Consider the following 13,608-nt stretch of genomic DNA (forward strand, 5'->3'; position numbering starts at 1 on the left):
CTTAGATGAACGTGTGGTCGTGCGAGAAACATGCTGGAACTGGAATCAAACATCCTTTTTTCTGACACCTGCCTGAAATCGCTTGACAGGACTTCGGTCGTCCCCTGCGAAGGTCGATAGAAATTAGACTATACCCTCTCATCTATTCACAAACAAATAGATGGCACGTGGAACTGATGAGTAGCTTGTAAAGGTTAAACGCCCCCCACCTAAGCGTATGGCACTTTCTACTACTTCCTGAATTAATTACCCGCGGTGTGCAATCTTGCAATACTTTGTAAACAGAACGCAAACGTTTGGTCCCAGCTAATGCAAATGCAAGCACAAAGCATGCGGCTGCAGCAGCGTTTATTGAATCGCAGTTTTAACGTAATGGTTGACTTGTAAACCTGGAATGCGGTGCTATCATAGTTGTATGTTCTAAGTTGGACAAGACGACCACTTGAAAAACCACAAGTTCCAGTTCCATTAGTTTTTAATGGTTTGCGGCCAATGGAACTAATAGTTGCGTGCTGCCAACGCTTTACTGCAAAAAAAACTAAAAACACTGAGATCCTTAAGATTACATTACCTGCAATCGGAAAATTTTTAGAGCTAAAAGAGAACGCCCTGGTTTTCATACGCTAGCAAGTAAGATTTGAAATATCGTCCCATTCACCTGTTGATGTTGATAATTCAAAAGCCTTTTTCCTTCTTACCTGAAGGAGAGTATTCTATCTTATTTTTGTGTGTTTCCAAGGACCAGTTTTTCGGAAGAACCCTGATCAGTTTTGCACGCATCATGAATTTGAATCCCTTATGCAGCGAAAATTGTATAACGTTTAAACGCATTGGTGGGATTACTCCGACAGCTTGCGGTCATGGAAACTATTTTAGTTTGCTCAACTTCAGTACATATCATTACCATTTGCCTTATACTGGTTAAATGTTGTAGAGGATTTACACCTTAAGTCTCGAGCTAAAAAGTTTCGTTGGCTTCCGACATTTTTCCGAGTGGTCTGTTGCCGCCAAATATCCATAAGTGCGATGTATTGTGCTACCAACACCCATTCACTTGTCGTGACACCTGGATAAACGTACATATTAGATTATCTCGTGGAACTTTCACATATGTTCTAGATGTAAGAAAATCCATGAATTTTGGGTTTTCCCACGTAACAAGGCAAATTTTTGACTGGACGGTGTACAAGAGAAGACGACAATACACTATATTTGAAGTGTGTGGATGTAAAAGTAAAGCAGTCAGCTGTAGGTTTTACATTGCTGGAGGCATATCACTTGGCTTCACTCCCAAACTCCGTGACAGACAAACAGAGAAATGTAGATAGATGGATAGGTGGATAAATAGATAGATGGATAGATAGATAGATAGATAGATAGATAGATAGATAGATAGATAGATAGATAGATAGATAGATAGATAGATAGATAGATAGATAGATAGATAGATAGATAGATAGATAGATAGATAGATAGATAGATAGATAGATAGATAGATAGATAGATAGATAGATAGATAGATAGATAGATAGATAGATAGATAGATAGATAGATAGATAGATAGATAGATAGATAGATAGATAGATAGATAGATAGATAGATAGATAGATAGATAGATAGATAGATAGATAGATAGATAGATAGATAGATAGATAGATAGATAGATAGATAGATAGATAGATAGATAGATAGATAGATAGATAGATAGATAGATAGATAGATAGATAGATAGATAGATAGATAGATAGATAGATAGATAGATAGATAGATAGATAGATAGATAGATAGATAGATAGATAGATAGATAGATAGATAGATAGATAGATAGATAGATAGATAGATAGATAGATAGATAGATAGATAGATAGATAGATAGATAGATAGATAGATAGATAGATAGATAGATAGATAGATAGATAGATAGATAGATAGATAGATAGATAGATAGATAGATAGATAGATAGATAGATAGATAGATAGATAGATAGATAGATAGATAGATAGATAGATAGATAGATAGATAGATAGATAGATAGATAGATAGATAGATAGATAGATAGATAGATAGATAGATAGATAGATAGATAGATAGATAGATAGATAGATAGATAGATAGATAGATAGATAGATAGATAGATAGATAGATAGATAGATAGATAGATAGATAGATAGATAGATAGATAGATAGATAGATAGATAGATAGATAGATAGATAGATAGATAGATAGATAGATAGATAGATAGATAAATAAATTGAGAGATGGATAGATAAAAAAATAGTTACATAGAGATGGATGGATGGATGGATGGATGGATGGATGGATGGATGGATGGATGGATGGATGGATGGATGGATGGATGGATGGATGGATGGATGGATGGATGGATGGATGGATGGATGGATGGATGGATGGATGGATGGATGGATGGATGGATGGATGGATGGATGGATGGATGGATGGATGGATGGATGGATAGATAGATGGATTAAACCGTTAGGTTGTTTGAATGGTAAAATTATTGATTGATCGAATAAATGGGTGGTCGATTGATCGGTTGATTGGTCGGTCGACTGCTTGATTGCTTGATTGGATGGATCGATATGTAACTAATGAAACTTGGCTGTTGAAAATTACACACATCCATCAAGAATTAAAGAGCTCAGTAGTGGAACCAGGAACATAGATAAATCTTGGCCAAGATTTTGTGCCGCACTTTGAGACTAATTCTGCAGAGCCCTTAATTTTGGATCAACAAAGCAATAACATGTCTGTTACGTAACATGTCTGGCGAAAGAACGTCGAAAATATTGATTTTCCTGAGTTAACATAAAGGAATTGTTTTTTTCTTAAGGCTAACTCCAATTGAGCCTATACTCTAGAATCTCAAAAAGCATAATCAGATTTCAACCATTTCGCTCCAAAAATTGCTTTCCATTTAGTAGCAAAAAGATGAACGACTTAAAAGATGTAATGGGCTTTTAGTCTGTTATACTTTTGTTTCCTCATATCCACAAATGAACGTGCATACACACAAACTCTTTTCTCTTACTCTTCTGCTAACCTTGACCCAAGTGGCTTAAAATGGTGCCCACAATAGAGTTGGTTCTTGATCTGTCGGCTGTAAGTCGGTTCTCTTTATTTTAGTTTCTTCAAATTTATAACAATAAGGCTCGAGGAGAAGCCCTGGAAGACTGAATGTAGTCCATCCAATTCATGTCACTCTAAACGTAGAGTTCAATTTTTGGGGCATTTTTCCCGTTGCTGTCAGCGAGGTCACCTGGTTATGACTTACCGTGGATGCACTAGTAAGTTTGAGGGGAAATAACTTCTGAATATAACATATATATATGATATAATAACAGAATATACACTTTGACCAAGAATATGCATTTGTGCAAGCAAAAGGCAAAAGTATTCAGGAGTCCATGGTATTTATTGAATTCAACGTATTCAATAGGTGAAATGACACTCGTTTAATAATTTACCAAGCCATCAACTATAAATGTCGCTTTTCCTGAAATACTTTGCTGCACAATTACAGCAGCAGTTGGAATCCCACGGGCAGGCAACACTTTGAACCACTGAACCGCACATTACTCAGCCACCAAGTTGAGTTGCCGGGTATACAATTTCAAATGAAGTTTCGCAAATACTGCAGCTACGTTTTGCAGAAGACTAAAGCCAAACAGGGGATAAAAGCCAAAAAAATCCCTGTCCACAGAAGAACGTTCACTCTTTCGCCACAAACCTTGATGAATGTGCGTTTAATAGCTCTAAACGGACACCTACGAAGACGCATTAAGAAACTTTATCGGTTGGAGCGTTTTTTACTACCCTGTCAAAGCACACATTCATTAGGCTTCTGAACTCAGTTTAAAGCTTCACAGTGATATTCCAAAATGTTACCCACCGCATCCAGTCACAATTACTGAACAGTGCTTATCAGTGTAAACACAACTCAGCCACTATTGTCCTTTTGGTATTGGACACGTTGGAGAGCCGAAATCACTTCAGCATGATGACTTTTATGTCATTCTTTCACCGTACAAAGAGGTGGGACTACAATGGTTACCTAGAGAAAATGAACCAAGTTATTCCCGACAGTACAAAAGTTACAGTGAATAAGAGGGCGGTTGGTCGCGTAATAGTCAACGTAAAAGTCAACGCAATCTTGAAGAATTCCTACTTCAAAGAGTAAATTTACAGACGTAAACTCAGACACCCCTAACTGATTTGCTTGGTAAATGCACTTACGTATGGACTTTCAAAAACGAAACAGCCATCTACAACTTCTAGCCTGATGAGCTCAATGACCTAGGTCTTCGCATCACAAACCTGCTTGATTGCTTGGGGACATTTTGTGACAAGTAAGATCCAACTTCGCCATTACTAGCCACAAGGGAGCATGTAAATTCATCAAATCAACACCAACTTCTAAAAAAGGACCGTTAAATAGTCATTCATCTGTTTCTGTATGTTGGACACAATTTTATCACGCAAATAGATTTACATTTCGGAATTTTACTTGACTAGTTAACTAAACCCTAAGGGGTTTGTATGGAGTTATCCCATTTTTCTATCACGGAACACTGCAAGCAGACTGATGGGTCGGACTTCCATGTAACATACAAAGGAATAGTTGTCAAAATATCCTTCAACTTGTGATCATGGGCGTGCTGATGAATTCTTTCCCGCATGAATAGTTTATGTTTATGTACGTAAGCTCAACCAACTATTAAGTAGTTTGCAGTCACTTAAAGATTGCAGTGGGGATAGATCAAAATGAGAGAATGACATTCGTGGATGTGATGCTTAGCAGGCGATACGATGGTTGTTATCGACGGACCTCCACAAAAACCCCAAGTGGATAAGCAAATACTCACAAAATACAAGTTTCATTTTGGGAGTTAAACTTCGACGTTTTGCTTCGGCTGATACAAGTATATACTAAATCGGAATTTGGTCATCTTCCCAAGTAGAGCAAGCGCTTGCTTTACGCAACAAAATAGGGATAATTACTGCGCTACTATCAAACTTTTCGAGAGCAAAATATCTCACATGTCGACCTCAGCTCTTTCCAAAGGTTTGGGTGTTTTTCAATAAAAATCCTCTTCCAGGAAAAAAACGTTTTTTCGGAATGTTCCATTGATATTCAGATCTCTGAACAAAATGCGAGGTCATTTAATTACTCTGGGTCTTTTCAACTTTCGTTTCTCCCCGGGCTGAAATCAACACACTCCATACGAATGCATCATCTTATTTGGTACCACCGGCAACCAATAAGCGAAAACCGACGGTTGTCATTGAAACTGGAGCACCGGGTTACAATGTCTGACCGATTTTCTTATTAGTTAGTTATTAGTTCCTTGTAAGCCAAATTCAACAATGAAAGGTTTTGCAACTTCAGGTATTCTCAGGTGCAAGCAATGAAAACAGCAGTGATTGTATGATTGTTCAAATGCTTCCCATATGCAACAATTTTGCCTCATGAATTTTAAAGAAAGAAAATCAAATGTTGAGTCAGTTTCCGTTTGCACAACCTCAGGTACGGGATTTTTCTCAAAATGTCACCAGGTTATCAGGGTAACCACAACTGAGTGTATCAGCACTTCACAGCAAAATGAGTAAAAATTGAGTTACTGTCTCACTTTTCGAACAGATGTTAAGTGTGCTTTTGGCTAAACTCGATGGAAAAGGCTTAAGCAATTTTAACTCACAAGTGTTGTAGGGCAGGTTTTTTAAACTGATGTTGCTTTGAGTTAAAATTTCGGTTTGAATTTGCAGTGGCAACTTTGAGATCATTTCAAACCTAGGTAGAGAATGACAATGAATTCCTCTAAGAAAATGTATAGATCTTATATTTTTAATCATGCCTTCAGCGAGTTTCCGTGGATCTACACTTACTTGATGGATTTTACGTCACTTGTTAACTTAGCCAATTAGGGTTCACATCATACCGTATTTATACTTTAATATACCTATACTGTTCCTTCCATACACCACTGAATGACCTAATTTGAAGTTACGTGTAACATAAACGTGTTGGGTAAGCGACAGAAGTCGGCTTATTCCTGCGGCTCATATCACAATTATACAAGAAGCTTGGAAGATCAGCTCAGTAAATTCTTCAAGTATAAGCTAGTCGATGGGTAATTTGCGCAAGCCACACATGTACCTGGTGTGTTTTCTGTTGCCTCACCACTGGGTGTTGACAGGAGACTGTGCTTTATGAAATACCAAAGAAGGACGATAAGCTTTACCAAACCATTCTTTACTTTACTAGCGTTGATTTTCTTGCTTTATTTGTATACCAAATATTCTCGTCCTTCTCAAATCATAAAAATAGTCCTTATTATTATTATTATTATTTTCGTTTTCTTCTCAACTTGCAGACAGGTTAAACTCCCCTCCAGTGTCCTTTCTCTAAGCGTCCGACACCTTTGGGCTGCCAGACTATAAAAACAACTTTAACTCATCGTTCAATTTGGTTCAGTAAGTGTTCTACTTCAATCATTTTGACTTACTTATTCAGCCTCTGCTTTATAGCTGTTTGAATTGTTACTATCAGAACGTGGTAACAGACTGGCATTTCTCCTCGGTATAAAACTTAGTACGTAAATAAAAGAGAAATTCGAGGCGAATACTCTTTCATCAGTATTGGTTATCAGAAATCATCTGAAGTAAGCAACCAAGGATGGTGCAGGTGGAAGACGACACATTTTTCACGCGCTGCTCCGACAAATTTCCCCTGCTTCTCCGGATTACCAGCTCTGCCTTCAGACAGTAATTTTTCATTTTTTCCAATGCTTGCACCCCCGAATGAACAGTCATTTACGTGCATATCTGGTTTATAATTTATGCAGACGGTTTGAATGCAACTGCAGCTTTATTCAATACGCGCCCAACTGCCCTTAGTATTCATTAATTTATTGTTTTGAAATGTGAATGAAAGCAGACAATTTTTCTCCACCAAGCTACACTTAATTCATTTCGCTCGAAGTTCATATACAGTGCCGACTGGATGCTTTTGTAATCAGCCTTGATCACTGATTGTTGTTTTGATGTACCTTTCCGGCAAAAATGTTGATAGTCATAGGAAATGAATTAAATGTTCTTCCCAAAAAGCAGCTGCTTCCATACTGATAGAATTTAGCATCAAACAGTCACGGACTAATGGAGCATACGGGCGGAAGCGACTTGATCTTTCTGGATTCAAAATGCTTTGACTTAGACCATCAAACAGAAAATAATTCTGGTTATTTGCACTGCTTTTTGCTATCGTACCTTCTTCTTGAATCACGTACTCTTGAACCTTTTTGACTTAGTAGATATCACTAATGCGATAACCACCTAAATAGTTGTCTTCGGGATGGGAAAAATTGCTCCGATTTGTTTTTTTCCGTGACGACAGCTGTTATAGCATTTTATGAGCTGGAAGAGTGGTCGGGAAATCCAAATACACGTAGGATGAATAACGAGACACTTGAGAGCGTCCAAGCTACGTGTACGAAGTCTGTCAAGTCCTCTTCTTATCTCTGACAGTTTAGACTAGTACCCTACTGCCGTCAGCAATACAAACATTGACTGTTGAACTTTTAGGCCTAGGTCTAGTGAACTGTCCGTTAGGTCCATGTGTACTAGTAAGATGGTAGGTTAGTCAATGGAGCTCGATTTTGGTAAGCTGTGAAGTTAGTGGTCCTTCCTCAAGTATGAGTTTTTGTTCATCTCAAATATCTGCAGCTGGACCTCCTGTTTAAACATAACAGAAAAGTAGCAGCGAATTAATACTCACCAAATAAAACATTCCAAAATAATCTTGGTCCCACCAACAAGTTTTCAACCGCATGTCTTCCTCAGTCGTGACCGAAATACTTAGCCAAATCGTGAATGAAAATTTACTCATCGATATGAGTTCATCTCAGTGATGAAAAGACCAATAAAAGGACAGATTAATTCATCCCGTTGTATATGAAGCACAAGATTTCCTGCTGACAGTGTAGAGTAGCACTTTCAGTCACAATTACGATTGAGTAGGCCATAGATAAAGTTAGGAGCATCTTTGTGGACATAATGCTTTACCTATAATGAGTACGTGAAGAATGATGAGAACGCTCATGCCTAGAAAGAATTCACATAAAAATACGAGGTACTAAGTAAGACTTGAATTTATACCGCTACAAGAGGGAATGGTTAGCGCCCAGTTTCTGTAACACTCCAAAGCTTTATTCTCAAGATTCTCAAATGACACTAAGTCCTTATACATCCAGATAACTATAGAAACAGTGGTTTGCCAGGGTCAGTTTGAAATCGCTTTCCAGGGTACATTTCGACAGCAAGAACAGAGCAATTCCAAGTGAAGTAAACAAGCCAAAGGATTTTGCTATAGTAGCCTGCTAAATTCAAAAGACGCAGCATTCGCTTGGGTTCAGTAATTTCCTGACTAAGTGTGCCTCACCAACCTAAACATTAAAACGCTAAATTGTCGAGTGGGTCAACAGTAAACCTTGCTGCAAAACGTTGTTTAGCTGTGTGGTTCAGCCTGTAACTTCGGAATTACAGGATTGGGTCCTGAGTGATCGACTTTAGCATAAAGCTATTTGTCACTGAGGGCCTGAATTTTAATGCTGGCATAAGGACAACCGATTCGGTTATTGCTGATTGGGTTGCTAGCTATATTAACGAAACATTTTCGCGCAAAATAGGCTGCCTTTAAAACTGACAGATTATTTTTGCCAAACTATTGGGTCAACCGTCACTGTTAAAACAGTAAACCAAAACTCCAACCTGCTCACTCTCTACCTCCCTAGACTTTGCTTTTTTGGAATTTAAAATGTAAGTCGTGGCACTTCTAGAAGAGGTTGGCAAGAGATACACTCTGATAGGGTTCACGAATAGTTATTATTCATGCAGTCGTCAAAAACTGAAGTGTTTTATGAACGCATTACGTAATAAATTTGCTGATTACTCTTTGAAAACCCACGACCAGTTTTGCCTTTATTGAGCACATTCTTTGAGTTTTCGTCAACGTTATGTTCGAATCGAACCCGAATTGCATGAAATTTGACGCATAAAATAATCTGCTACCAATTTGTGAAAACCCACGACCAGTTTTGCCTTTATTGAGCACATTCTTTGAGTTTTCGTCAACGTTATGTTCGAATCGAACCCGAATTGCATGAAATTTGACGCATAAAATAATCTGCATACCAATTTGGGGATATTCACCTGAAACCTGGCTGAATCTCTCGTTTATGATATTCCTCTTTAAATGAATATACTGCACCAGGCCGTCCATGTTTTATTTGTTGCAATATTCCTGAAATTGTGGTAGACTGTGTAGTCGCATCACACTATTCATAACGTTGCTGAAGAGCTTTTGGTTCCCTCATTAGTATTGTATCCAATCTACACGGCATATCACTAAATCTGGAATATCACACCAGCTGAGATTTATGGCGACCTGGTACAGCATAGTCATCTGAAGGAGAATATCATAATCGAGATATTCGTCTTGGCTCTAGGTGAGTCCCGGCAAGATTAAATTGGTATGCAGATGAGTGCATAAATGACATATGTTTTTTGTTGTCTTCGATTAAGCCCTACCCAATGGCTGCTTCTTTGAGGCTTCTGTGGATTCTATCTCACTTGAATGATCTGGTCTTGTTAGACTGAGTGTGTAAACATGGTTAGAAGCCCATTCAACTAAAAAACTAAGGTATGTTTGCACTGATTAACCACTTCTGTTCAGCACTGTGAGTCCATTCACAGTGTTATTTGTTGCTGTATTCTCCATGAGACGTAGTGTTTTCCTCACACGTCTCGACATATCTACGGTTTCAACAAAGTCATCTATTGTTCATGTCATCACTGTTGCAGACAGCAAGTTACACAACGCCAAAAATGTAGGCAATTGATTAAATGGTTCCCAAACAATGGAAGAAACTGAAAATCTGTCACTAAAATCAAACGGGCAATCGATTTTTGGATAGCCTAACCGTATTCGCACCAAAATAATGAGTATTCAACCCTCATGTGTTTAAAATATTGCTGACAAAATCACAAAGTCAAAGCCAATTTATTCTCTTTCTAGTCCTTAAAAAGATAGTTGAAGAGAACTAGACACAGGTAATGAACAGCATTCTACTCCGTTAAACAGCTTAAATGGTGTGGAAGGTAGAGTTGTTGGAAAACCTTAGCAACTTGTCTACCTAACGGTGAATACTGTTAAATGTACAATCGAAGTCTATTCGATATTTGGTCCAGACAGTTCGATGCACCGGTCGATGAGATAGTGAGACAAAACATTATAATCCGCCCTTACTTCTCAGTCACGGACAATAAGCAATAAACTCTAGCAAACTATCAACGAGAGGTTTGGGTGTGACCTAAATTGAAACTATGGATAATTAAAATATTTCCTCACTTTGCTGGGTCTACCCCAGTCATCTAATTGACCAGATGTGACCGGTAGAGTAAACGAAATTCACGTCACTTATAAGCTCTTCTACCAGACATAAGCGCATTTGCATATGCAAATAAGGTTATCTGAAGGAAAGAGATATATACTTGTTTAATTAGCTGGAATGTAAACATAAATTAGATTTCAATAGCTAAAGGAGAAAATAATCGGTTCCAGCTATCTTGGGGTATTAAAATAAAAAATTTTACGATTGTAGACAGTATACTGGGAAGAAAATATATGTAAAAACATTGGGAGTACTTATTTTGTGGATTTTACTCGCGGTTCCATAGACTTTCACCCAATTATTTGGGCTTGGATACGCACATACATATGCGGCTGTTTTATTTATAACAAGAAACATCAGCCGATTGTATAAGATGTTGAATAATGTATAGATGGTTTACAAAAAAGGCCGGGACAGATTTCGGAATTCGCTACTGAATTCCAAGAAACAACTACATTTAGAATAATGAATAATAAAGTAAGGTCATGAACCATGCTATTTAGATGTTGCTATTATGGTGTTCATTTCCAAATTCATGCTCCTGGATTCAACTCAACTTAAGTCATCTATGTGCTACCCAGCTCGCCAAAAGGTGGGTAGGGTACGACATCTCGTAACCAAATGCTCGTAAATCAGTGGCCTAAGTGTCGTGACTTCCATGAAGAACTCCACTGTCACTGACAAAATTGCTCGTTAGAGTTGATGTGAAATACACTAATAATATTAATGCATTTTTGTAAGCATACCAGTCGATTGTTTTTCCACCCAGCTAATGCAGCAAGAGATCGGGTAAAAATTACCTCGACGTACCCTGCTATCTGCATTTGAGCGAATAACTTCAGTCCATTATATCATCGGATGATCGAAAACAATTTTGATCATCAAACTGAAGAAAAAAAAACCCATTCTTAACACGTTTATGTCAGAACCCTGGTGTCACATCCGGTAATAAGACCCAGAAAAACACGTTGACGCACATGAAGGGCAAATCTATCCAGTAACGGCAATGTACGAGTCTAAGTGCGAAAATCGGGACTTCAGAAAAACAGCTGACTAGTACTTCCAGCAACTACATATTGAATTGTACCTGGTGCACAATCTCATTTTAGGAATAGTTAATTTCGCTATGCCCAATTTATGTTCTAGCTTCACAGAAGTTTTCTGCTGTTATTTTGAATAATAGTGTAGTGAGTCTACATTGTGAGATGTCCCTCTTACGCGTACAATAGTGTTGGGGCTTGTAGGGTATATGTGCGAAATAACAATGCTTTTCGCAGCAAAGTGTATCATCACTTGGAAGTCAATTACGTAAGATGCTGAGCACAGTAGTGTAGATATCGGGTCTTCACAGAAGTTTTCTGCTGTTATTTTGAATAATAGTGTAGTGAGTCTACATTGTGAGATGTCCCTCTTACGCGTACAATAGTGTTGGGGCTTGTAGGGTATATGTGCGAAATAACAATGCTTTTCGCAGCAAAGTGTATCATCACTTGGAAGTCAATTACGTAAGATGCTGAGCACAGTAGTGTAGATATCGGGTTGGTATGAGGATGAACTGTGGACAGAACGTTTTCAAAATGTACTCATATACACCCTAACAACGTTTCAACACTAATTTACCTGAGCCCGTGGGAATAAAGAATATATAGAAACCTCAGAAAATGGGCAGTGCTGGATTATCAGGCCTTGAAAGTTTTGGTTGGATGTCCGTTCTTCCTGATAAAGCGCAACAAGTGTTTGTTTCCTGGGTTGTTTTCTTTATGGTACAGATGTACGTGTTTATCTCACTGAGTGGATGTGCAATAGTGAAATACTGCTTTTTCTTGTAAGCCGAGTGTGTGCAAACATCATCCAAAACAAGCTTAGGAAACATTAGTGGTAGCTTTGCTTTACAAAATAATCCCAGACTTAAATAACGACGTCAGAAAATTAATAGCAGAACTCCCTTGATTTATCCAAAATATGGACATCCTAAAGTTAAAGTAAGAAGTAATTTGTTTGAAATTATTGTACTAAATTCGCTTTGTAGAATATCGACAGTGTGAAGCCGATGCCGGGTTGTCAATAAATTTGAGCGGATATTCTTTTAACAGACCTTGAGTGTCGGTCAAAGCCCAACCCTTGGCAGTCTTTGAGCTGCTTAGCTTAAAAATATGGCAGACAAGATGTCCATTAAAATTCACTTCGCCCCTTATGTTGAGATTTGCCCAGCTTGCTGGCTAGTGTAACTTGTGTGAGTGGAGGAACATGTGAATAATCAGGTTAAATTTGCTTAGTCATCGATCCTTGCAAAGACCTGATGGTCCTCAATTCGTGTCCTGAAGCTTTTACTGAATGTCTAAATTAATGGTGTGGTCAGATGAAAAACCTCAGCAACCACTTGTCTATTGAGACTTATTATATCGGTGTATGGAGATGGAATATGTTCTAGGCCGAAATGTCCGGACCACACATCCCTTGGCCAATTAATGTAGTTGGTATGTTTGATTTGGAATCAAATAATAATGTTTTTGGTGATAGAAATGTACAGACTCCTGAACTACGACTCTAGGTCTCATGGTCCGCTCCTCAGATATAATAACTGTTGGGTTAAAAATGCGTACTTTCTAGAGTTTGCGCAAAAAACCTAGCAAAAAAGCTCGCACATAATCATTAAACAATGTGGATTAAACTTACATGGTGCATCGTATACCCGAACTCGCACACATTGTCCATATATATCCAAATCTTCCTCGATATTTTCAAATCTCGGATAAGTTCCAAACACCTGCTTCCCAAAGTTTAACATCAGCTGACTCTTGCCCGTTTTTCTATCCCCAATGAGGCAAATTTTTACGAGTCTGACCATATTATGTACATAGCACCAGGTGCATTCACTTTTTCCGGGCAACGTTAAGGCAGGTATTCGCCACGCATACTACTCGCCATCAACATGTTGCGGCGGTTTGTCATTGGTTTAGGCTAACGGACCAACCAGAAGAAAGCCGGTAGTTGATTGGCCTTGTCGTCCCAAAACCGCACATCTGTGGAAACATTGACTCATTTAGTTTGCCAGAGTGAATTTTGATCCTAATGGACAACGGCCCTCGACGGTGTATTTTTGCCGATACTCAGTTTAAAACCCACTAAAACGGACTGGA

The 13,608-nt window shown here is 38.2% G+C and overlaps 1 protein-coding gene across 1 annotated transcript in view; it reads right to left on the minus strand.

Annotated features, from left to right (window-relative positions):
- The window catches only part of T265_05685 (hypothetical protein), a gene marked incomplete at both ends in the record, with an annotated part of 48,089 nt that extends 34,719 nt beyond the window's left edge, over nt 1-13,370 (minus strand). The window contains one exon of the mRNA XM_009170754.1: nt 13,145-13,370. Coding sequence (XP_009169018.1) covers nt 13,145-13,316 — 172 coding nt within the window. The remainder of the gene's footprint in view (nt 1-13,144) is intronic.
- Between the last annotated feature and the right edge of the window lie 238 nt (nt 13,371-13,608).

This window comes from Opisthorchis viverrini (genome assembly GCF_000715545.1).
Source record: "Opisthorchis viverrini unplaced genomic scaffold opera_v5_108, whole genome shotgun sequence".
Classification (NCBI taxonomy): domain Eukaryota; kingdom Metazoa; phylum Platyhelminthes; class Trematoda; order Opisthorchiida; family Opisthorchiidae; genus Opisthorchis; species Opisthorchis viverrini.